Raw genomic sequence first — 25,513 nt, forward strand, 5'->3', positions numbered from 1 at the left:
TAAATTCCTAAATTTGATGTATTTTCTCCAATTTAAAAATATGCACAAACAAAGTTGTAATGTATTTGATAAAGGTGAGTGATGTATCACAATATTGAGAGAGAAGGAAAAAGGAGACTCTTTTGTAATCAATTCAAATGAGAGAAATTTTTAAGGATTCAATTATAAAAGCCCTGTAATTATATATTTTTTTCTTTTTTTAAACTAAATTACTAACTGCAATATTGTTGGACTATATTATTATTAATTAGCACAATTTAAAAATATTTTAATATATATACTTTCTTTTTTTTTATACTAAATCATCTTAATATAATCACTACTGAGTATTTAACACTAAAAGACATTTTATTTTTTATTAAATAGAAAAGTGAGTCTGAATTATATGAACTCTTAATTCATTATCATACAACTTTTTAGATTGGATTGATATTTCGATTGACGAGAGGTACAAAGTCGATCATATAAAAAGATAATGAATTTTTTTAGTAAATAATAGATTTTCAAAGAGCTAACATGACTGAGGAGTAGTGCCACTTCTATGAAAATGTAACAAATTTCTAAAGCACTCATCAATATCAGGATAGAACTATAATCTCTTGGAACAAAATCACAATAACAACAAAAATTGTGTGAGTAATGTGATGAAATAAAACTCTGAGCTTAAGAGATAATTCTTGGTTTATAGAAATTTTAAACTTTATCCATTGTTCTCCGAGTTTAATCTCATTTCATTTTATTGAGTTGAGATTGATTATCCTTGTTAATTGATGATTTGGTTTATATGTTTAAAATATATCCTTCCCGTTTACTCAGAAATTTTGCACAGAGAGAATTAACATCTTGGATGAGATTTAGGTACAAAAAGGCAGGAGCTTTATTCGTTACATTATTTGCTCCTAAATACAAGTCGCTCTTGCTTCATCTTTGCCTAAAAACAAAGACTAGAAACTTGTACTACTAGGCGATAGCCAAGGTGGGATTATTACACATTAAAGCCATTTTAGAATGACCTTCTCTGGGGAGATAGCAGGAAGCTTTCTCCTCCTCTGTTCATTTTCAAACGTTGTGCTTCATTTGGCGATATCTGGTACGCGTTTGTGAGGACCTCAATTGGCATTGCTCTAATCACTGATGTGTAACCTGCAAGTTGGCTGTTCATTGGTTGACTGCTTGTCCTAAACACCGCGAATTCAAATCCATTTTGCCCTGCTTTCACTGTTGAGGCATAGTACTGAGGGACTACAAACATTTCTCCTTGATTTACCCTGTCATTCATCACTTGTTGCCCGGTGTGGTCTACTACCTGCACTTGTGCATCTCCTCTTTGCACGTAGATCACGCTGTGTCCATTCACTGACCAGTGAGGGCTCATCAGTGCGTTCTGCAATCCACCAATTTTAATCATTTCCAAGTCAATAGTACTAGAAGAATTATTTTTTTTTTATTTTTGATCAATTTAGAAATAACACTGACTGAATTACCGGATATAGGGTTCCTTTAGAGGCACTCATGTCCATGTCTCTAAGGATGGGAAAATTTTGGCTATTAACATGCTTAATTTTGCCAGCTTGCCTTGAGTAGATATCAGCTCGTCTTTGAGTATCCATGTTGGTGCGGATTTTCATTGTGCAAATGTTTTCTTCCAAGCCATTTCCAGTTACTTCTGCCCACCATCGCTGTCCTCGTTGTGATCGCCCTTCGAATTCCTCTTCTTCTTCATCAGCCCTAATCATGCTCATTCCTTCCCTGACATTAACAATTAGTCCACGTTCGTTCTGTTCTTCTTGCATCCTCCTAACAATCTCTACGGGGATGTTGAAGGCCTCTGCCATCAGTTCTGTGTTAAAAGCACGGAAAATGTTCTGGAACTTCTGTGTGCTTTGCTTTCCTACACCAATTTGCCTTCCACTAGTTTCTTGTACTCCACCGGCCAAGTAGAATGCCTAAAATCCACACAAATAGTACAGTCGACCAATAAGTACATCGAGTTATGAAAGAATACGAAGTTAACATGAGTACATTGATTTGTGTAGGTTAACTAGCAAGATCTAGTTACCAATTGCCTGTAATTTCTTTTTAAGTATAATCGTTATGAAATTGCATGCATAAAAATTTCATCAGATTACCAAAAGAAGTGGTAATTTAACTTTTTCATCTGACGTATTTAAAGATCAAGTAGGATTTGGTATACATTCTATATATCTTTAATAGGAATAGAATTTACCCTGAAGTTCTGATCAAGCTGGTTGGACCGATGGTTGAGATCGTTAATGGAGACGGCTACTAGCTCTTCCTCACCGTCGTTGTAGCACCAATGAGCAGCACCAGCTGGAATTGCCACAACGTCGCCTTGGCGAATGCGGTGGACCTTCTGGTGCTGGTCGTTTCCGCGGCGTTCACCCCTCTCTTCACCTGCCATTCGGCCAGCCTGGAAGGTCTGAGACTGGAAAGTCTCGGCACAACCAGGGTTAATCACACTAATCAATCCCCTGCCTTGCTCGATATAAACCAAGCGAGGCATGGGATGAAAATTAGGCAAAGAGAGAGAATTTTGACGAATAACATTCCTCATAGGAGCAACTCCAACACACTGGAATTGCTCCTCATTCTCATCCCACACCTCAGTGTACCCGCCCTCTGACTCAATGCGCTGAGAGGGCTGGCTTCCAGTAAGCCTCTGTAAGCGGCATTGTTGAGCTTGAGTCAGAGGAATGCTTCTCTGACCGTGCTGACCCTGCTGAAACGGATATTGTCTATATGCATTTGCTGCAGATAAGAGAAAAGCAGAGAAGAGTAAAGCTAACAAGACCCTAGTAGAGACCGCCATGGCTAAGGAGTTTTTATTGTTTATTACTAATTGATTATATAATATAAAAAATACAAAGATGAGATGAGATTTGGAGAAACAGAGGCCTCTGTTTTTATAGTGTTTGAGAGGAACAAGCATGATTGCCGTGTGGCATTAACCTGTTTTCTTCTGCATGGTGAAACTGTTTTTTTCTGCATGGTGAACATAAATGACACCTTGCAATGGCTGTTTAAAGGAATCAAAGATGTGTTGGTTTAATTTGCATGAAACTATACGTGTTGAAGTGTTGAGCTGGTTTGCTTACACCTTCAGTCTTTGCATATACCACTTGTCTAAGCTCTTCTGTTTTTGATTAATTCATTGTTTTCTGATACTAGCACTCAGGCTGTTTGAGTTCAAAATACTGGGGGAAGCAGTAATATTTGGGTTGGGCTCCAATGGATCCATAAATAAGCATACAAATTTGGGCCTCAAATTATTGTTGAATAGGAGTATTTCTTTTAGATATTTCATGTTCAAATTGGATATGTATGTTTTTTTGGTATATTCTCAAATGTAGGTTACGTAGATAAGTTATCCATATTAATTAGATCAATCTCGATAAGTTGTAAAACACTAGGTATATTTCAACTGAGGTTGATCTTAACATCAAGTATATTCCAATGAGGTTGGAGTGCGTAATTAAAAGAGATGACACATTTTATAGGATTAATTTAATCATCTAGTACATCTTTGAAAACATGCCTAGAGTTTACCATTTGATAAATATTCGGATTGAAAGTGTAATAGGAATATTTTACCATATGCATTGAGGTGCTCAATAGGAGCAAGTCATTGTTCAAGTGTCTAATTGAAATTTACCGACAAGTTTAAGAGTTTATGAATGTTTTAAGTTTGTTTCAAACAACTTATAGGTTTCCTGTCCAAATTCGCTATTAAAGTTTTAAAATTTAACGGTCAATGTCTGAATTATGGTACATATATTGTTAGTAGCCTCATCGGGGCCAATAGTCCTTCTCTTTTCTCTCTCACACTTTTTTCTTTGTGTTAATAGTTAAGAATCTTCTTAAACTTAACACACTTTATTAGAGATGAAACTAATCAGGACTGAATATTAGCTTAATTTTGTATAATTCAATCGTATACTTAATAAATGCAAGTTGATCAATTCGCTCTTAAAAAAATAGACTAAGAAGCTTCGAAAATTGAAAAATATAGGAATTGATTTGTTTTGTATAAATGGGGCCTTGAGGTCGTCTTTTTTTTTTTCCTACTAAGCAAATCACACCTAATCATCCTGGTATATCTTGAATTAAGTCCAAACAAAAACTTATAAAGCACGGTCACTTTTTTAACATAACAATGGAAATGTTACTAAAAGTGAAAGTAATATTCTGTCCGTTTAACAATAGTTGTTTATTATACCAAAAATAGTTGTTCAATATATTTGTACACATTAAAAAACAAAGAGATAATTAATCTTTTGTGTCTATTTTATCATTGTTAAGTTGCTATTAAATATTAACCCTTTTGTCCCTAATTACTTGTCTACTTTTAAAGTGACACACTTATTAAGAAAATAATTTATTAACATAGTTAGTTTATCATCTTATCCCTATTAATTATGAAGTGGATAGATTAAAACTTTAAGATTTTCATGAAATTTTATCTTTTCAAAGTAATTAATTGAGGGTTTTATTCTTTTCTTGATTTGTCAAAATGGACAAATAATTAAAGACAACTACTAAAAGAAAAATGGACAAATAATTAAAGATTAGAGGAAGTATTTATCATCTACCACATTTTTCAGAGCATTAAATTTAATAAAATCAAAAAATAATATAATATATTACCCCATTATTCATTATTTCTCAAAGGAATTTGTAAAGTTAATAGCGAAAAACTGTTTTCGAACATTTGTAATTGACTTATGATCAGTGGTCACGACATCACTTTTTAGTGCAGAATTTGAAAAAATAAAATAGTGTCCCACTAGTAGATTCTTCAAGTAACTTATGCCTGATGACATTGATTCAACTTGATCTCTTAGCAGCCAAGCATCTTGCTAGTTGCCTCAGGATAAAGGCAAAGGCATAAAATAAAAATAGAAAATAGATGGTGTAGGGAAGAGAGGTCCACTCACGGAACCAACATACAGAAAACAATCACACATATACCAGGCACGCGAGCAAATCAATATAGAACTTGTATCAGACATGATATTTGAGTCAATTAATAGATATCTCGTATCATGTGTGATATATAAGTCAACGATATATATATCAAATATTAATATCGAGTCAATTAAGAGATATCATATACAAGGCATGGTACAGAGCCAATTGATAATATGAATACAAAATAAACAGTCAGAAGATGTAGAAATGGATCAATCTTGGAAAAGTTGGAAAAAAGAAATGTAGATACGAATTTCCTATATCCACACACGGTTAGAATCATTGCCTAAATCTCCCACTTTTGGGGCAATTGAGACTAAACAATAGCAATTCGAAAGTGATATATGTTAATGAATTTAAAAAGTTCAGTATTGGTGATTAATGAGATATCTCCTTATAAAGTTTGGTCAATTCTTTTGTCTTTAAGTTAATTTTTGAGATATGAGTTATTGACTGTGAAAGTAGTTTGAAACAATATTATTATTGTCTACTTAAGTACAAAATCATATGTATATATTTGTATATATAGATAGTTAGATACATAAGTGAAATTTATGCCTCCACCACTGTCTACTAGACCAAGTTATATGCATGTGTGATAGTCATTGAGACGAAGAACTCGCTTTCGTAAAAATATATCAAGTGGGTATTCCTTTTTAATAAGGGAAAAGAGTCTGAAAAATATTTCAACTTTAGTCAAAATTGTTGTTACGATACCAAACTTTATGAAGAACCTTTTACCCTTGCACTATTTAATAGTATATTTTAAAGATATATATTGTCCACGTGGTTACATTACTAGTTAAAGTTATGCAATATTTTTTATGTCTATGTGGGCACATATATACCTTTAAGATACACTATTAAATAGTGTAAGAGATAAAAGGTCATTTCCAAAGTTTGATATCATTACAGTAATTTCGATCAAAATTTAAATATATTTCAAATTTTTTTTCTTTTTAATAATTAAAAAACTTTAGATCCGACTCTAATCTTACCCTCAAAGAAAAGAATAAAAGAGTTATACAAGATGTCTTTACAGCCTGGAGCATCTATGAAGCAAAACTGTTTTTAAGAAATAGAAAACAAAATGGACATAAGTCTGCTGAAAAGAAACGCATTCTTTAAACTACCTAATTTTTGTCCTCTTTTTGCACTAAACTATAGCGTAAAATTTAAGCCAGTGAATTTATATTATTACACCAATGACTATAACTACTAGTCTACTACTACTAGTACTATTTATATATCTTATATCTCAGCCTTTTGTTATATTTCTCCCCTTATTCATAACTGAATTTGCATTGTTTCAAATTCAATCACCATGTATTGCTTAAACTTGCGTAGAGTACTCCTTCCAACTCAAAAAATGTGGAAGTTTTTTTCCACCAAATTACAAATCAATTTCCACAAAGTACTCAATAGATCCAAAGTCATTAAGAAAGCCAAGAATCCAAATCCTTTATGCATCAAGAAACTAGCCCCGTCTCTTGTCTTTCGAGTTCAATTCAAAACTAAACGTTCAAACAATAAGTTCAAATACAAGTCGAAATTCAGACCTACTCTGAAATTTCACAAGAAATCAGCACCAGTATATATAGATCAACTTTTCATTGAGAATATATCTGATTCTGTGGTGAAGAACAACTTTGGCCAAACTAGTATGATTACGACAAAGAAGAAGGAGCATAAACAAGTTTGCATAACGGAAACCGAACAAGGTGAGATAATCCATGAAGGGGAAAGTAGTAGTAGTAGTAGTAGTGTAACGAATGATGAGATGTGGGAATCGTTGACATTGGCATCTCCACAATTGCATTGTATTAATGAAAGAGCAGAAGAGTTCATAGCTAAATTTCGTGCAGACATGCTGCGTCAAGAGAATATGTTGATCCAGCGATTGTAGTATGGGTTTTTTGTTGTTTTTTTTTCTTTTTCTTTTTTTTTTGTAGTTTTTGTCAGCATTGAATAAAATTTGTCCACTATATACAAATCTAGTTTTTTCTTTTATACATTTGAGTGCAGACAAATTAAAAATTAGCCTAAATACAACTCAGCTAAGTCATTTAAATGTTGTGGCTTGTTCTTTTTTATTTATCCGGTTCAGTCTATTGAAAAATGGGCTAAGTTATAGCTCAAAATGATCAATGACAAAGTTTTATCAAAATATTTTTAGGTACTTTAAAAAATTTAAAAGTACGAAACAAAGAAACAAAAACTTAATAATTAGAATTGGAATGGATAAGTCATAATCTCATTTTAAGCTCGATTCGTTTCAGTTTTCAAACCCAAATAACTTTTAAACAAGCCAATAACCCACCTGTTTTAATCTACTCAATTTCAGCTCCAACTTACCCATTTGACATCAGTAAACTTATGAGTAATCAAGAGCAAACAAAAAAATTAAATGGCCTAAACTACTTGCTTTAGTGATCACCAAAATAAGCAAGAGATGAATGAAATATTTGTGTTGGAAATTTGGCGAGGTGTAGCCCCTTTCGATGTACGATACTCTCTTGAACGCGAGTGGAGGGAAAATATTACATACATCCTTCATGTTTAAGGATGAATTGATCATTGATCCACTCATTTCACAATGTACATAACCCAAAAAAAATCAATTTTGATCGTTGAATGGAACAACAGAATTTTTTATTCAATGAGCCAATGCATTAGTAATCTGTCACATTCACAAAGCTGAAGACACACAAACGCTGAAAGAAGGCAAACAGTAATACAGAACCAGAGAAAGAACTTCAAACAAACAGGCTTTGCCTGAATTACAACCACAAACCGGTGAATACAGCACATTACACGTACATAGATGCTTCCCAATTCTTAGGTATCTTATTGTACATATGTTCTTAAAGAGTGTGTCATGCAGTTGTATACAACTTTAAGGTACTAAATCAAAGAAGAAATAGATCTCAAGCAATCCCAACACAGACTCTTCATCACAATACAATTTTCGACAAAGAAAATATCATACCCAATTTCACCTAAGACTGGCACATGGTCCCAACTGATGTTTTCCCTAAGAGGTGAACAATTTGGCCATATCTACGATTCAGTGAAGGAAGTCCTTCATTGGATCATCTTGGTGAACCCGCTTCATCCTATATGCCTCCATTTCTTCAGGTGTAACCTGTACAGATAAATGTTGTTAGAAAGACCATGAAGAAGAAGACAACCACCATCAGAAAGACAAAATGGAGACATAGATGTACCTCATCATTATATTTAACATTATATTTCCTCTTCCGTTCATCTTTCTCTTCTCGTCTCCTCTCCTCTTCCTGTTCAAAAAGCAAAATAAATTTGATCAGAACATCAGAAAAACAGAAGCTATAGAGACAACTGAGAATCGACATAGCTGTCAAAAGAACGGATCCAGTCAGGTTATCAGTGTTCCCAACCCCAACCTCTGGCAGTCCCCTATGAAACATCTCTCCCCACCTCCTCTAAGCGTCTCTCTCCTTTTTTCTTTGGTGGTGGTGTTGGATATCTCCACGCATCAACCCCCAAAACTCTACCCTCACCAACTATTCCCTCCTAAAAAATAAATTACTTGAAGCAGGAAATACACTGACAAAATTCATATTAGCATGAAGTTCAAAAACGGAGGTAGCACCATGCATAGGTTTATATGCATACCTTCTTTATAGCTTCAGTGAGCTTTTTCTGGTCTAGTATCAGATCTTCCGGTACTTCAGTCCCCCAAGTAGCTTGCCTCTTCTCCTCGACAGGCACATGTGTATCTGGATCAGATATTGAGAAAAAGAAAAACAATGTTATCAATTACTGAAGAAACAGTTGCCAAAAATGTGCTTTGATTGTGCTTGATATGGTCTTCAATGAAACAATCCTCTCAGCAGCTCTGCTGGCCAACTCTTACATTAAATAAGATGAAGTTTAAACTGACTGCTAATTCAAGCAGAAACCAAGGAGCTATCCACTAAAAATTCAAAGCTAAGTAGATGGTCTCGAAATGTAGACGTTATGTTTGTAATCACTAAAACCCTAGAGTTCATGCTTACCACTTCAACAGAAAGCTAAAAAAGGTCCAAAGGTCCATATGCTCTATCCTGATCATGAATATGTTTACCGATAAACTGATCCATCATTCTTCTTCTAAACACCAAAAGGATCATTTTTCTTCTAAATCCAAGAAAACCTTACCATCACCAAATCCAAGACATTCTAGTTCTACGCTACATATCTCTAGCATAGAACCTCATGTAATGGAGCTAGCAAATTCTCCTTTGTACTTACTATCATCTGTACTCATTGCATTTTCTTGATGCACCTATAAAATCTATTACTTCATTTTTTTCAAAAAAAGAGACAATTCTAGTTCTATAGGGCGTGCAAACAATGGAAATTACTTATTTGATCCGTAAAACAATGACAGGTACTGACAAAACCACTAATGCAAGAGTTGAAGTACAACTTCCAACAACATGTACGGAAAACAATTACTTTCTGACTACTCAGCAGAAGGTTGTGAGCTTAAAATTAGCAGGTATAAGATCTTAAAGCAAACTACATTGAATTATGACAGTAAGATTGTTATGGAAGCGGTGTATGATAATTTCGAGACATGTCAGCAGTTTCAATATACCTTCAGCAGCCTCCTTACGAGCAATGTTGGCTTTCATAAGACCAGCAGAGGCTTCTGCTGCTTCAATTCCAGCAGCACCAGTACAATAGCTATTTCTGATTGTTTGTTTGCAGCACTTATAACCCCATTGGTGATCTTTCCACCATGAACCCCAAACAGTGGTGTGGTTATTGATGTAAACATCCTCTTCATATTTGCTTCTAGGAAGTGACATCTCCTGCAGATACCAAGTTACTGAATTAGGCAATAGAAACAAACAAGTATGACGGAAATATTTGACTGCACACTCCCTTCCATCTATTCGAATACAAATAATTCTTCGTCATTTATGCACAAAAGAAAACATAGAACTTGACAAATAGACTGAACAAGCTAAGAACTCCGAACCCCGTTCCATAAGTAGGAACAACTATCATCTCTCTCAGACAATAAATGGCACATCAAAAAATATTGCCTTCAATAAATCCAAGTTAATTGTTTATCCTTATGTAAAAGGAAAATTGAGACCTTAAGGGGTCATTTGGTGTGATGGATAAAGAAAATAATCTCGGGATAAGTTTTTAGTACCCCTAAATTCATTATTTGATAACGAAGTGTTGGAAAAACTATCCCAGGATCAATAATTATGACTGGGATAAGTTATCACTACTTGTGGGTGAAACAATAATCACGGAATAACGTATCCCAGGTAAAGATGTTAAATAACAGAAGTACCCCTTAAACCCTCTTTTATAAACAAACTTATTCTTAAGAGGGCATTTTTGTAACCAAACAACTTATTCTAAAAAATTATGCCAAGCATATTTGACAAACCAAACAACCAATAAAAATTAAATCTCATCATAACTTATAAGATAATTAGTCCCCACATAACTTGTCTTCAAACCAAACGACACCTAACAGACTTAATTTTACCATTATGTTAGTAGTCAAAAACACCACTTCAACCTAGTGTACATGTTTTTTTTTAAATCTTCGCTTGAAAACTCCTCTCTCTCTCTCTCTCTCTCTCTCTTTTCTTCCCCATTCCAGTCAGTGGTGGAGCTTAGTTCTAGACCATACAAGCTAAATACAAAAGAATCTAGTTTTAGAATTTTTCTTTTACAGTATATATATATAAACCTTCATGCTATCCCTCTTCCATTCACTTCATTTCTAGTCTTCCCTTTCAATTCGACAGTTACACACCTTCAGAGGGAAGTGGTGATGATGGTCAGTGAATGAGTAAACTATGTCCAGTAGAGCAGCATGACGTAGAGAATCCATTCAGCCAACCCCAACTAGTTCAAAATTTAGGCGTCATTTTTGTTGTGATTATTACAGACAACTGAAAAGCAGCTTTAAAATTTGATTTACCACTATATACATCAGGGGCAGCAGCAACTGAATAGATGTCTATTTAGGACATGATTTTGAAAGAGGTTAATTTTATATTCTTATGACATACTATCTTGATCCAGCCTTTGAATGGTAGTAGTCCACTACTGTCACCAAAAATACATGTATAATCTACACCGTCCCTCCCAGAAAGATTGACGAGGTTCGACGAGGATCAACCAATCTATCTTTTGGTTCAAACTTACATCAAAGAAAATATTGTAATTTATATGTTCAAAAACAACAGAAACAAACTCTAATTACAAGTTAAGATATTATTAATATGTATATACATAATTAGAAATATTCGAAAAACCTCATTCAGATAAGGGAAGTTTTGAATCCCCAATTAGTTACGCTGCCCTAGAAGAGGCAATGGGAGAATATTTTGTATTTTTCTTTCTTTCCGAATTCCAACTCCCTTCGGTGAAACATTTGTTTTTAGATGAACACACGTTCCTTTCCTTAAAAATCAAAGGAATGATATAGCATCAACAAAAGATCTTAAATTACAGTAGAGCAGTTAAAAGTATTAAGATTGCAATTATATTTTGGATATATTGGCTAACTTCAAAGACGGAGATGCTTCATGCTAGACTTGAATCATGATATAGCCTGATCAATATATACAGAGGTTATTGCTTCACTGAAATAGATCCTCGAAAAGAATCAGTGTTCTATGCAAATATTTTGAAGTACCTAGTCTCCCCCATAGAATTGCTCCAAGGGATGAGAAAGTACAGACAACTATAACTTTAACCATCCATGACACTCAATTTAATACAAAACTATAACTATGCCTCAATCCCAAGCAAGTTAGGTTGGTTATATAACTAATCCAACACCGGCACAAACAAATATTTAGACAACATACTCAAGAATTTTTCACTTTCTTTTTTGAGACAAAAAGTGTGTTTATCTATTTAACAAATAATGATTAAAAAAAATAGAAATATATCAACAGATATTACCCCCCCCCCCCCCCGCAAACCCCCCAAGAAAAACCTAAACTTGAATAGTACTCCAATCAATTTTAGGCAGCTATTAAGTAAACAGTTACCTGTCCCTTCACAATCCTACCAGCACGATCATATTCAACCTCTTTCTCACTTTGACCCAGTAGGAGTTCTCTTGGAAGTGTGTCCTCACTAGCTGCATTGCCATACTTCTCCATGACATCATCCTTAGTTTGCACCTTCAATTTCTCCTTGTTAATCTTAAAATTTTTGTAGAGCAATTCTGCCTGGGATGGAGCTGCTTGCATATGAACATCATGACCCTTATCAAAAGCCTCCCAGGCATGAATATTAAGCTGCTTGAACTCCAATGCTTGACCACTAACTCTGTTTTGGTTATCGCCCTAAACAGAAAAACGACCAATGAGTTAATAAACATAAATATAACAAAAGATAGAGAGAGAGTAAAATCCCATTTTTGATTAGGAGCACTTACAGCATAGAACTTTTCGTTCGGGTCCATATCAGGAAGAGGATCTTCACGCATGGACCGTGTTTTGGGATCATAGTGTGCTGAATTTACATCAAGATTGAGAAGATATTTAGCCGTATCCTCCCGAATACGCAGGTTCCTGGTCATGAAAGATGCATCAATAGAGCATAGCATTCAACCACAATATTCGAAAAATTCCAACAACCTAACCACCATAATGACCCAGAAAAGATATTAAGAAAAACTTACCTAACAGTCCCTGTGCTACCACCACCAGTGGTCCGCACACGCTTCTCAACTTTGGCAAAATCCATTTGCTTGCTTTCATCAACCTTCGCTTCGTCTACCTTCAAAGCATCCTCACAATCCTCATTGTCACTATCACCTCCTTCTTTGTCATCCTTGTTATTTTTTTCTTCCAATTTTTTAAGTTGTTGCTCTTTGAGGTATTTCCTTCTTGCTTCATCCCTTGCTTCATATCGTTCAATGACGTGGGCATAAGAAGCAGCATCATAACCATTCCAACGATCCCTTTTACCATCATAGTCCAGCTCAAACTGCTCTATCTTCTCATCAGGAGCAATGTGTTTCCCTGTCCATTTTGCTCCCAGTTTGCGTGGCCTTTCCATACATGACCTAGTGTCATGGGACATTGCTCCACAGCTGCACAAAAAACAAATGTACATTCATCTTTCAGGATTCCTTGAATAACCTTCATGAAAATGGCTAATCACTTGAACCAAGGCATCTAATGAAATCCATATGGAACTTATAAGAAAATGGCTTATCACATGAACCAAGACATTTAAGGAAGGCAGCAAGCATACAAGTTCAAAATTTAAATTTCCAAAGTAAAATGTCTTCATAGTTGGATTTCTTTTGAACTCCAAAGCAAGCAAGATGAGCTACTAAGTGCCAATGAATGACAAATGAAATTAAGCATATGCCACAGACAGAAACACACAAACTTAAACACCCAAAGAAGCAAGGAAACACACATACTTTTCACATGCACCCTTCCTATACTTGTCAGCCTGATATATCTTCGCACCTCTGTCATACCATGATTTTGTGTAATTAGGGTCTGATTTCCAGTTCCTTTGATGTTTCAAACTCTGCAAACACCGAAACAATTGAAAAAGGTCAAATTTTGAGCATGAAAACCATAAAGCCCCAAAATAAAGAAGAGATACATACTGGTCTTTCTGCATTAAGGTACCAAGGAGCGGAAGACATATACTGAGGAATATGAGGATTAATCTCTTTTCCATCTTCGTCCAACTCAGCCGGAGCAAGACCAGCCTTTCTTGCTTCTTCCAATTCCAACTGTTTCCTGTGATCCTCCCTAGATTTAAATGCACCTGAAATTCCAAACATTTATAAAAATAACGAATGAATCGAACACAAAATTACAAGCTAGGTCTAAAATAACTGCACACCTGATGCGGTAGCCATAATTACTTCTGTAAACCAAAAAATATTTGGATTGACGAAACCCTAGAAATATAATACTCTCCGGCCGGCAATTAGAATTCGAGTCGGAAATACATTTATACTTTTGGGCAGATGGCGGTTCTACGGCTACCGTCTGGTTTAGTTGGTGGAGGCGGTGTGGACCGACCCGGCCCGTTTTGCTGGGCCTGTAGTTGAACGCTGGAATTGAAAAAAATGGCACTTTCTTTTTTTTAAACTTCCACAAATAGCCACTATGATAAATTTAATTATTCTTTATAGGTCATAACTATAGTTTACACATTTACGGATGTAGCTATAGTTTAAACTATCTCATTGTATAATTCATAAATTTATATAATTCGAAGGTTTGTATAATTTACAGATATATTTATATGATTCAATTATTTTTGCATACATTCAAAATAGCGAATTTATACAATTATAAACATCAGAATTCAGAAGACAAAGTATATATTCAAATTATATTATTCAACTTTCGACTTATAAAAATGTTATACAAATTATATTACACAACATTTTAAATTATATAAACGTGAGAATTATACAAAATTAAAAGGCTGAATCGCGTGATTAGATAAAGATAGGTCGTGATATATATATATATATATATATATATATATATATATATATATATTAAATCGATAATTTAATGTATTTCAATATATTTAGTATTTCGACTAAATATGTTTAAATTTCTTTACATGTCTCTTATTTACATTGTAATTTAACTATAGTAATCGTAAACATTTGATTACACATACTTATTCTCGTTAATTTATTTATCAACTACATAAAAATAACAGGAAGGTATCCAAAAATACTTATTTGCTGACTACATTTTATATACAGCTGATTGTAGAAAAATATGATTTTTCAATATTAACCCCATCTCTTTTTGAATCTTAACACTATATACTTTTTGCACTTCTATCAGGGCATCTATGCTAATCTTCCTCACATGCATATAATAACATTTTAATATTATTTCTCACATTTTATTTATTACGAAAATCATTTTTTATTTAGTTTCTAATCTTGTTTCTTTGCTATATTTGTATATTTATATTTTCACTTTTGTTTTCATCTTCTGATCAATACTCTCTCATACAATATCGTTGGTATAGAATCATTCTATAAAACTTATCGTTAAGTTTCAATTACACTTTCTCATCAAATAAGACATTATATGTACAATTCTCCATTTCACACACACTGCTTTAATTCAATATATGACCTTATCATCAATTTTTGTTGGATTGTTCATACTTGAAGTTTCCTTGCTTTGACACCGTCACTTTTACATCTGTCTCAAACAAAGTGTCACTGACCTTGTACTCCACGTGCTCAATTTGGTCTCTCTCATCGTGAAACCTTAATACTTTAGATTACGTCTCCAAACCTCTTGTTTATCATTAATTTTGTCGTGTGTATATTCATTAAATACTATGTCATGCCAATACCAATGAGACTTCCCCTTACATGTATCATGTCAAATCGTCTATCGTCGAGACAAATAAAAGTTGAATAAAAAGCAAATTCATGGTGTAACCACATTTTAACTAGAAAGTTTTTCGAGACTGTTTTCACTGTTCTAACTCCAATTTTTACTCCATTGCACATATCTTTAATAACTCTAACATTAGCTATATATAAACCTCTCAACTCCGAACATCTCCATAAACCTTCCTTAATACTTTATTGCATACCTTTTCTAACTCAACGAGCACCATATGGTTCCACAATTACTAACCCTAACATATCGTTAAAGAAATGAATCAATATTCCCAATAATATAATATATAATTCTATTAATATTTAATATTACATATTTTTAGAAAGTGTGTTATTTCAACAGCTAAACAACAAAAAAAAATTATTTTATTTTATTGGAAAAAAATTACTACCATCTGAACGGCCGAAACGTCAACGTCGAGAAAAAAAACTCCTTTTTGTCCCAAGATCGGAAGGATTCAGAAGCTGCCAGCGTTGCTATCAGAAACCTATATAAACAGTTTCTTCATCTCCCACAAAATTTCAATGGAAGCCGAAGGTAAACCCTCGGTTCAACCCTATTTGTCTTCTTTCTTCCTAATTTTTGCTTAACAAATATGTTCAACTATGTCTGTCACGTAATCCATTTTAGGGCAACGAACATCCTCCAATCCCTCGGCAGTGCTCGCTACTCTCTTGTCAAAAAGAGCTAAACTTCACGAAGATCTACGGAACCTCGAAAAACAGGTCAACAAATTTCTGGGGTTTGTGTTTTATGTTTGGTTTCAACATTGATTCCCTGAAATTCTAACTGACTTGCAGGTTTATGACATGGAGACTATTTACCTACAGGATCCTAGCCAATGTGGAAATGTACTAAAAGGGTTTGAAGGGTTTTTATCTTCCTCCAAGAGTACCAGCTTGTAAGTTTTAAATGAGACCTAGGGTGGCTGTGATATTGCAATGAGTTGCGTCTGAATAGAGCAGAATGATGAATGCATGCATAGAATTTATTTACCTGACCCTAACTAGTGCCGAATTAAGCTTAGTTGTTTCATTTGACCTTGTTTTTTAGGATAAAGCAATGCATATAATTGTATATTGTTGATGACTTGGTTTTGAGAAATGGATGTAGGTCTTGATGTACTCTAGTGCTTCTTGAGTGGATTGCTTTCCTAGTGTGGTATGTTTGGAGGTAAGGATTTCAAAGAGAAATGGCGAGAGTGGAGACTAACAATCATGCTGATTTAGCATTTATGATGATACAAGCCTATTCTCTCTCCACTTTCTGTTCCTTCTTAAGAAGTAAGAAAACCCTCTGCTGTCAAGAGAATAATGTAGTCCCATAATTTGCTGAAGTTGATGTAAGTAATTATATCGCAATTTATTATGATGATACTATGGACAAGTAAATTTGTGTTCACAAATTACAAGTGGTTAAGTTACTTGCACATTCATGGAAGGTGTATAATAGGAAAGACTAAAAGCATACGGTTGGTACGGGACAAGATTTTGATAGCCAATGTTCTGTGATGGATGTGGGCAAGAAGGTAGAATACATCCAAATTACTTTTGGCATTTTGCTTTTGCTTAGTAAAATGTAATTGTGTATATTTACGCAAAGGCAGTAAAAGTTCATCAATGATGTAAATGAGCTAGCTTTGTGTCATTGTCTCACCTTGTGAGACTCATTTTTTAAAGGCTTAGTTCTGCTGCCCCTCTCTGTCTTATCTCCTTTGTTTTTCGAAGAAGACGCATGGAAGAGTATTAATCACGTTGTAAGTGTGTGAATAACAACAGTTGCAATTCATTTTCATCACGGAGCTAAATTCTACAAGATGAGAGTACCGAAGAACTTTTTAGACTTTCGTATAAACCCAATGTTGTTGACATTTTAGTTGGGCTGATTGTGCTGAATAGATCCACGTGATTAAGCGTTTCAGTTGTTCGTAAAATTATAATTCCTGTATCCAAGGGGATGGACTAGTAGTGAAGGGAGGTCCCAGGTTCGAATTGCAGTTATAACACTTAGTGTGAGCCCATCCTCCTGTTTGGTTGGCCGGAATGCTTTGCAATACGTTGTGGGTTGGACAGTTTGTCCAGTGGATTAGCTGAAATGCATTCAAGTTGAAATTGACACCACTAATATAAGGATCCTTCCCTGCATCCTATTTTTTGTTATTTACTTTGACTCACATAACTATTACGAGAAGAGTTGGAGAAGCGAGTTGGTTAGTGGTTGTCGGGGACTTGGAGGAACATGTAGACCACATATTTACTTCAGTGTTTTGGGAATATCATATAGTAAAAGTAATAAACATCTATTTGATGTTAGAAATGTTATTGAAACTGCTGTTCCTAAGAAATAGAAGAGTATCATCATTAGTTTATTCCATTAATGGTCTGGTAATATAATGATGATTTTAAAAATCTACTCAATCACTCTCTTTAGGTTTCAATTTTCCGGCCTAAACTTAAGGTTCGCCTATATGTTTATTTATTGAAATTAGCCTTTTTCTTTTTAATTATTTTGCAGCTTGAAACGGTCCAGGAAGTTTCAACCTGAAGATAGGCTCTTTTCTTTATCGTCCGTCACCTCACCGGCAGTATGTATTTTTCTGTATTTCTCAGCAAGGGGAAACACTTGAATGCTGTTGATGGATGTATATCTTATGATCTTATACACTGGGAATCATATCAGAGTTTCTGTTCATGGCATGCAAATTTAGTTTGTCTCTTAAGTTTATGTCTGTTATTTTGCAAGATCATATGCTCTGTTCCCTGTTGTACAATGGTGCCCTTTGTTTCTTGTTAAGATTTATACTGAACATAGTACAATAGCTAATACATTATAATCCATTTACTGTCCTGTCTCCATCTTTTAAATGTCTAGAGATTGTGAGGCAAGTTAGGGCGCCCAATATGAATGTCAAGAAGATTTATTAAAGCTGACTAAAGCTAAAAATTCTTGATAAGGGGGCAACACTAGCAAGGTGTTCAGTTGGTCAGCACTCGTCTTTGACCACCTTCTTGGTTTATAGTCCTGTTTCAAGATAGAGATCTTAGCCCATTCTGTTGAATTATAATGCGAAATTCTCCCTTTAGAACCCTGTAAAAGGATAGGAAAAAAAGAGAGAGCATCAAATAAATGGAAAAAGGAAGGAATGTAGTAGAGAAGGATTCAATTTCCAAATGAATCACCAGAGAAGTAGATTAAGGGGAACAAGTTCCATTTGAGTGGGTAAGCAGTGGTTAAGGTGTAAAGGCAGTTTGAGCTTGTTTTTGGTTGTAAAAGACTGGGTTAAACATAAGTAGAGTGGAAAAGAAACAGATAGGGCTCTGCCAATTACCAAGCATTGAACTAGAAGCTCCCATCTGTATTAGAACCCCACCTTTTGAGTGTTCTCAAAGCTTTGCCAATAAATGGAGCACTAAACAAAATGATATTTACGTTAATTTTGCTTGGAAATAGCTCAGGTTGCATTCGGAAGATGTTGTGACGTAGTTGCTGGTTCTCATGTATATTATTGCCTTCCATCTATCCTTTAAATTACAATGTGCTGAAACCTCGCGTAGAAACTTAAATTGCACTTTCTGGAATCTCTCCTTGTAAACCCCTTGATAGTCTCCATCCAAAAAAGACCATAGGTAAAAAAGATAATTAAGCAACTCCTGCCATGGTCTATCATGTTCCCATCTACTTCAGAGTTGAACGATGGTCGTGGAATGACACCTTAATGCATATTTCATCCAACATGAAGTTGTAGTGCTACTTACATAATTCAAAGAACATGAAAGTAGCATTTTTTGCATATTTTCAGGCTGAGGAACAAGCTCTTGGTCGGGATGGTGGAGGCATATCTGCCAATGTTCAGTAAGTTGTGAATATTATCCTATAACTACTTTTGTTGGAGGAGTAAAATAGATAGTTCCACAACTTTTTCTCTTATCGGCAATTGATTTTTCAAGTTCTAATACAATAGACTACCCTGTTTGTTGGCTGTTTCTCCAGAGGTAGACAAAGGAAGGGCAGGGGAGGTCCAAGAGATGCAAAGAGAATGAGGCATTCAAGTGAACCAGACTATGACTATGAAGATGATCCAGATCTAATGTAATTTGGACTCTGGTGAAACGGTAGGTTTGTCGATTTTGGAATGATAAAATTGTCGATTTTGACATGTACAAATATATTTGGCGGCCTAGAATTGTATTTCTTTAGTATCGGCGGACATCAGATTAAAAAGATATTGTATCACAGTGCATATTTTTCTCTGTTGCTATTATATATAGTAAGTAGTATATGTTTTTGACCACAACATCAATGAACGTTTTGTTTTTCCTTTTTGAGTGTCATCATGACACTAAGAAAATATATTGTTCTTCCAGATGCATCTATAATATGTGCAAAACATAATGCAATGTAAGTTTTTAATCGTTTCAATGGCTATGTATAGAATACAAGTAAATCATGAATGATATTCTTCCCAGTGGACCGTAAGTCTCTTCGACATTTGACTTTTTTTCTCTTGAAAAACTTGCAATCTTTTGAGGCCATTTTAAGGCAAATTTGAAAAATAAAGAAGCCCGCTTTCAATTTTAATTTTTGTGTTTAGCTTGCCACACTAGATTTTTCAGAGAACGTGTCAATGGATCAATGATTTAACGTGATCATTCTGGAGACAATTTTGACCAGCTTAAACTGGACAACATGGATTGATCTAACACCATTATTGTCAAAGATAAAAGGATAACAAAATTAGCTCTATGTGTTGGTTTAGCTTATTTTGACCTGCCGAATTTAGCCCATCTAAAAACTAGGTTGAAAGAATTTTTTGTTAAAAAATACTTTCAGAAAAATAAGTTTTTTATTTGATAGGTTATATAACATTATAGTAAAGATTTCTTTGTTAAGTACTTCAATAATTATAACTTAGTAAGAGTTCAGTGAGTTGCATTATGACTAGCCAAAAATCAATTGATATCATTTTTTAACTCATCCCATTTTGATAACATTAGTCAAAAACAATATTAATATTGAGGAAAGGGCAATAATGTTGAAAAGGAATGCATGGTCAAATTGGCGTTTGGCATCGCAAAAAGTATGGGTAGCGTTCAATCAACGCACCGACCCTGAGTTGAGAAGGTTTGTTGGGGGATCCCATTTTTTGATAGAGACATAAAAGAAAATTACTATTATGCAAAACAACCAGAATAAAAATACTATTTGCTTCATTTTGGCAGTATCTTTTCTTTTCTTCTCTTATCGTAGTATAATTATTATCTAATCTATTCAACCAACTCATATTCCTCTTTTTTTCTTCCTCTCAAGGCTCATTTTAATTTTTATTTTGCTCTTCTCATGTCTTTCAAATTCAGAGGGGTATATTATCTATCTTTAATTTTGTTTTGTTCATCTAAGTCTTTGATCAATTTGTATGTTATGTTCACTTTTTAATTTTGAATTTATGTTGCAGTCCCTTAGGAATATCTGATCATTATGACAACCAACTTATCATGTTATAAGGGCTGGGTACATCTTCCAACTAGGATAATTGAACATAAAAATGAAACAGAGTTATGTGGTGGTGTCTCTAGCTATTCCTCCTGGGTAGTAGCTGATATCCGATGGAATAGTCCAGGCGCTTTAAATCTAAGTTGGCTTAATAAAAAGAAAAATGTCAATTTGAAAAGTTATATTAGTTTTCTTAGCTAACGGTTTGATCATAAATTTTGAGAGTATGCTTTTGAAATATTGTAATCAGATTTTGGAAATATGATCTTAAAATATTTTTGACTAATGTAAACCAGTTTTTGGGACTTTCACTCACAAAACTTCAAATTTTTTTCAAGTAAAATCCATGTCCAAACAGAACTTTAAAAAGCTATGTCCAAACCGGAACTCAGTGAAGCACTAAATTATTGTGTACTTGAAACCCTCAAATTATATCTCTGTTTTCATGTGAAGTATTGACACTGGACTGGATTTTTTCCTTGAGTTTCAGCCAAATGCTTCTTCTGGAATGGGTGTGGCTGATCACGGCAAAAATGCATTCTTGGAGTTGAAGAGGAAGAAAGTTCATAGATACGTGATTTTCAAAATCGATGAAAAGAAAAAGGAGGTTGTTGTTGAGAAAACTGGCAGCCCTGCTGAAACCTTTGATGACTTTACTGCTTCTTTGCCAGAAAATGATTGCCGATATGCGGTGTATGACTTTGATTTTGTGACTTCTGAGAATTGCCAAAAGAGCAAGATATTCTTTGTTCATTGGTTAGTCTCCCACCTCCTTGTGCATATTTTCATCTGTGTGTGATTGCAACTATTGTTTGATTTTTTAATTTGCTGGTTTCACCAATGCCCCAAGCATTTCTTGAAAAACTAGACGAGTTGTACACCAGCTTGGTTTTCCTGTAGCTTCCTTCCACGACGTGGAAGTGAAGGACGAAGAAGGTAGAAATTTGTCATCCCATTGAAAGATAGAGATGTAAAAGGAACATTTTTTGATCCTTATGTCCTGTTATGTATGACTTGATCATTTAAGGACTAAACAACTTGTTTCTTGAATCACAATTGTTAAGCATTTTCTATGTAGTTTACTAGTCCTGTTCTTTCGTTGTCTTCTTCATCGAAAGAACATTTTGCCTCATGACCAGGTAAATAACTTTTTAGTATATCATTTGTCAGAGAGATTTCTTTTCAATGTCAAAATGTTTGTCTCTTCCAAATGCAAAAAGAAATCAATTTGGTTGTATTTTTTAATCACATCTTACTCTCATTTTACGAAAATAGATTATGCATTTATTCTCAGGTCTCTGTAGCAAACTCCCAATGCTAGTCTTTAGGAAGCAAAATTTTGAGAATGCTTCTACTGTTTTGCCTTTGCCTCTGTATGCGTTTGCTTGATTTCGACATATCATTTTAGTTGAAAAATCAATTTCATGGCACGTATAATGGGATTGATGTGCAAGTCCAGCATCTCAGAGAACTATAAGTAACACTTCAAACTTTTTCCTTCTCACATTCTCAGTGCATTACTTTTGTTTCCTTAGGTCTCCTGCAACATCTCGTATTCGTGCAAAGATGCTTTACGCCACCTCTAAAGACGCATTTAAAAGAGAGCTCGATGGTTTTCATTATGAGATTCAGGCTACTGATCCAACAGAAGTTGATCTTGAAGTGCTGAAAGACCGTGCTCACTGAGCCATCTTGCAATAAACACTATGTTTCCAGCTAAGCATTTAGCTTGTTAGTGTATATGGTGTTGGTATTTGTTTTGCTTTTTTCTCAGATGTTTGAACACTTGGGAACCTGCATAATAATATAATATCAGTGGTTGCCAATTTTCTAATTGTGGACTATACAAGTGTAGAATTCATGATTTGTCCTCTCTTATCCTATTTCAGCTAAGGATTATGAATATAAATATGTCTTTCGTTAGAATCAACATCTAATGCTCAATTAATTATGAACATTTTTTTTAAGATCATAAAGAGTTGAAAAAGACAATCAGTGGGAGTTACTTTTAGACAGGAAGTGTTATACTAGTTTTAGAAACTTCTATAATGCATCCCATTATGGAGTACACATGACACAAAACATATAAAATTCTGGTAGCAATAGTAATTACACAGAATCACAAATACCTGTAACTCTACACTAATAGCTTCAATTAAAGAAACTGTAGTACTACTAGATAGAACATATAAAGGATAAAGGGAAAGAAATGAAGCTAGTAACTGCTTTTAAACACCATGAGCCCCCATCCAGAGTCCACCCACCTCGAGACCCCCACCCTGAGTCTGCCCGCCTCGAGGCGCCGTGCCTCGAGGGGCCCTACCCTCCCCCCCTCCCCCCGGACCTCAAGGCTGTTGGTTATTTTTGGGTGTGGAGACAATGGACACTATCAATTTCTCACAATCTTGAATTTTATTATATCAAAGTAAGGACCCGCTTCGGTCTTACAATCTTGATCATACTTGTTACTTGCTACAACAACACTCTTTATTTGAGCATTCACTCTTGCTTACTTTCTTACTTTGTTTCTTGCTTGGTTTGCTTTCTTTCTTAGTTTCATACAACTCAAATGAACCACCTCTATTTTATAGGAGGTGATGGAACACTCTAACTGAGCATATTTTCCTACTATATTCTAGAATATTCCTTTGACTACTTAATACTAGAACTACTCTATCTAGAACATTTTTAGGAATATGGAATATGGAGATCCTCCTTCAATTCTCCATAACTTCGGAATATTCTAGATTTTTCTTGACTTGTCTTAACTACATAATTAGGTTTGTGATGAATTCTTAACACTCCCCCTCAACACCAACTTAATTATTCCTAAGCGTCAGTTGTGAGCGATTCTTGCTCTGCAAGAATCATGACGTCCATGTCCTTTAAGAATCTCCTCCTTCATCGGATTATTCCGATCCGTACTCTTTGAAGCTTCTTCAAAGATAGTGGCATCTTTATTGTAAACCATCTCTGCTAGTGTTGCATTTTTATACTTTGAGCATTTCAATCGTGTCTTCCTTCTTAGTTGAGGTTGCAGAACTTTTTGGACTTTTTCTTGCAACAGTTGTGGTTAATCATGTACTCTTGTTTTCCATGAATATTATTTTCTACGTTTGAAAATATCTCCTCTGTACGTGAGTTATATTTTTCACATACCTCGTGTTCCTGTTCAGCCTCACTTCTTTGTCCTTCTTCTTCTAGTTTATATTGTAGCTCTTACTCCAATTTTCTAGAATCTGGCAAGGAGACTTTGTTGTACCACCATGTTGGTGCTTCATCAAGTACCACATAAGTTGTCTCGGTTGGCATGACGTAGATTGATTCTAATTTTCTCCCTTCCATGATTGGTGTGCTTGTAACTTTTAAGTTTCAATATACTTTTACGTCATTCGGTCCAAACAAGACTTAGTTACCGGAATTTGTTAATTACGATAAAGATAATAAGTTCTTCTTCATACTTGGAACATGATAGACATTTTTAAGTTCCACTTATCTTGAGCTGTGATGAGGCATTTTTTTTATCTGGTTATTTTTCGTGATCTACGCGATAAAACACCACACATTGAGATAAAATTTATAGTTTTACTTTTATCATTGTGTGACTATATATAAGGTAAAATTATAAGAAAAAAAGCAAAATCAAATAAAGGAATTGAGTTTACCACGTAGTTCACGATAAAATAAACAAGTATAAAAGAAGAATCGCCTCCAACGGTACTTCGAGACAAAAGTTACGATCATTTGAAGTTTCACCAGATAGAACTCAAAAGAAGTAGTTGTAAATTTATGAAATTCAAAATGTTATAAGTCTTGCATCGGATGTCCGATTGAGGCAATTTGTTTTTTCAATCTGGTTATTTTTTAGAGATCAACGCAAAAAAATACAACACATTGAGATTGGTGTTATAGTTTTATTTTTTTATCGTTGTGTAACTATATATAAGGTAAAATATAAGAAAAAAGAAAGCAAATAAAAAAAAGAATTGAGTTTACCACGTAGCTCTCGAAAAAATAAGCAAGTTTTAAAAAAAAATCGCCTCCAATGGATATTCGAGACAAAAGTTATGTCATTTGAAGTTTCACCAAATAGAACTCAAAAGAATTAGTTGTAAATTTGTGAAATTCAAACGGTCATAAATCTTGCCTTGGATGACCCATTGAGGCGATTTTATTTCAATATGGTTATTTTTTCAAGATCTACGCGAAAAAACACCACACCCAGAGATAAGATTTATAGTTTATTTTTATCGTTGTGTGACTATATATAAGGTAAAATTATAAGAAGAAAAACAAAGCAAATCAAATAAAGAAATTGTATTTACTACGTAGAAATCAAAAAAATAAGCAAGTTTCAAAAAAGAATCGCCTCCAACGAATATTCGATGCAAAAGTTACGATTATTTGAAGTTTCACCAAATGTAACTCAAAAGAAGTAGCTATAAATTTCTGAAATTTAAAAAGGTCATCAATCTTGCCTCGGATATCCGATTGAGGCGATTTATTTTCAATGTGGTTAATTTCTTGAGATCTACGCGAAAAAATACCATCCACTGAGATAAGAATTATAGTTTTACTTTTATCGTTGTGTGACTATA

At 34.4% G+C, this 25,513-nt stretch overlaps 4 protein-coding genes across 4 annotated transcripts; 2 read left to right on the top strand and 2 right to left on the bottom strand.

Moving 5' to 3' along the window:
- Positions 1 to 859: 859 nt before the first annotated feature.
- LOC101252924 (11S globulin seed storage protein 2-like) lies at positions 860 to 2,899 on the bottom strand. The gene is made up of 3 exons (XM_004247475.4): positions 2,228 to 2,899; positions 1,485 to 1,946; positions 860 to 1,384 (listed from the first exon to the last, which is right to left on the bottom strand). The coding sequence occupies exons 1-3, from the start codon at positions 2,828 to 2,830 to the stop codon at positions 1,004 to 1,006; spliced, it is 1,446 nt and encodes a 481-aa protein (XP_004247523.1). The 5' UTR covers positions 2,831 to 2,899; the 3' UTR covers positions 860 to 1,003.
- A 4,845-nt stretch (positions 2,900 to 7,744) lies between these two features.
- Positions 7,745 to 14,137, bottom strand: LOC101252328 (pre-mRNA-splicing factor SLU7). Its single transcript, XM_004247473.5, has 10 exons — positions 13,876 to 14,137; positions 13,634 to 13,797; positions 13,439 to 13,551; positions 12,686 to 13,099; positions 12,440 to 12,575; positions 12,048 to 12,347; positions 9,611 to 9,827; positions 8,644 to 8,747; positions 8,217 to 8,285; positions 7,745 to 8,134 (listed from the first exon to the last, which is right to left on the bottom strand). The coding sequence occupies exons 1-10, from the start codon at positions 13,889 to 13,891 to the stop codon at positions 8,057 to 8,059; spliced, it is 1,611 nt and encodes a 536-aa protein (XP_004247521.1). The 5' UTR covers positions 13,892 to 14,137; the 3' UTR covers positions 7,745 to 8,056.
- Positions 14,138 to 15,673: 1,536 nt separating this feature from the next.
- Positions 15,674 to 19,719, top strand: LOC101252026 (uncharacterized). Its single transcript, XM_004247472.5, has 6 exons — positions 15,674 to 15,962; positions 16,056 to 16,150; positions 16,226 to 16,326; positions 17,940 to 18,009; positions 19,225 to 19,277; positions 19,416 to 19,719. Exons 1-6 carry the CDS (start codon positions 15,950 to 15,952, stop codon positions 19,516 to 19,518), a joined length of 435 nt encoding a protein of 144 aa, XP_004247520.1. The 5' UTR covers positions 15,674 to 15,949; the 3' UTR covers positions 19,519 to 19,719.
- An 879-nt stretch (positions 19,720 to 20,598) lies between these two features.
- On the top strand, positions 20,599 to 22,749 carry LOC101251721 (actin-depolymerizing factor). Its single transcript, XM_004247471.5, has 3 exons — positions 20,599 to 20,783; positions 21,406 to 21,671; positions 22,451 to 22,749. The coding sequence occupies exons 1-3, from the start codon at positions 20,763 to 20,765 to the stop codon at positions 22,599 to 22,601; spliced, it is 438 nt and encodes a 145-aa protein (XP_004247519.1). The 5' UTR covers positions 20,599 to 20,762; the 3' UTR covers positions 22,602 to 22,749.
- The last annotated feature ends 2,764 nt before the right edge of the window (positions 22,750 to 25,513 follow it).

This window comes from Solanum lycopersicum, chromosome 9, assembly GCF_036512215.1.
Source record: "Solanum lycopersicum chromosome 9, SLM_r2.1".
Lineage (NCBI taxonomy): Eukaryota > Viridiplantae > Streptophyta > Magnoliopsida > Solanales > Solanaceae > Solanum > Solanum lycopersicum.

What these genes read in the sequence shown, in the direction of transcription:
- LOC101252924 (XM_004247475.4), bottom strand. Translation starts at nt 2,830, where the DNA reads ATGGCGGTCTCTACTAGGGTCTTGTTAGCTTTACTCTTCTCTGCTTTT. An exon ending in AGCTTGATCAGAACTTCAGG is followed by an intron (nt 1,947 to 2,227) that starts GTAAATTCTATT and finishes TGTGGATTTTAG; the next exon opens with GCATTCTACTTGGCCGGTGG. An exon ending in CTAAAGGAACCCTATATCCG is followed by an intron (nt 1,385 to 1,484) that starts GTAATTCAGTCA and finishes GGTGGATTGCAG; the next exon opens with AACGCACTGATGAGCCCTCA.
- LOC101252328 (XM_004247473.5), bottom strand. An exon ending in AGGAAGGGTGCATGTGAAAA is followed by an intron (nt 13,100 to 13,438) that starts GTATGTGTGTTT and finishes TTTTTTGTGCAG; the next exon opens with CTGTGGAGCAATGTCCCATG. An exon ending in TCGTAAGGAGGCTGCTGAAG is followed by an intron (nt 8,748 to 9,610) that starts GTATATTGAAAC and finishes TATCTGATCCAG; the next exon opens with ATACACATGTGCCTGTCGAG.
- LOC101252026 (XM_004247472.5), top strand. An exon ending in TCCTCCAAGAGTACCAGCTT is followed by an intron (nt 16,327 to 17,939) that starts GTAAGTTTTAAA and finishes ATTATTTTGCAG; the next exon opens with CTTGAAACGGTCCAGGAAGT. An exon ending in GGCATATCTGCCAATGTTCA is followed by an intron (nt 19,278 to 19,415) that starts GTAAGTTGTGAA and finishes CTGTTTCTCCAG; the next exon opens with AGGTAGACAAAGGAAGGGCA.
- LOC101251721 (XM_004247471.5), top strand. Translation starts at nt 20,763, where the DNA reads ATGTCTTTCAAATTCAGAGGG. An exon ending in TGTCTTTCAAATTCAGAGGG is followed by an intron (nt 20,784 to 21,405) that starts GTATATTATCTA and finishes CTTGAGTTTCAG; the next exon opens with CCAAATGCTTCTTCTGGAAT. An exon ending in AAGATATTCTTTGTTCATTG is followed by an intron (nt 21,672 to 22,450) that starts GTTAGTCTCCCA and finishes TTGTTTCCTTAG; the next exon opens with GTCTCCTGCAACATCTCGTA.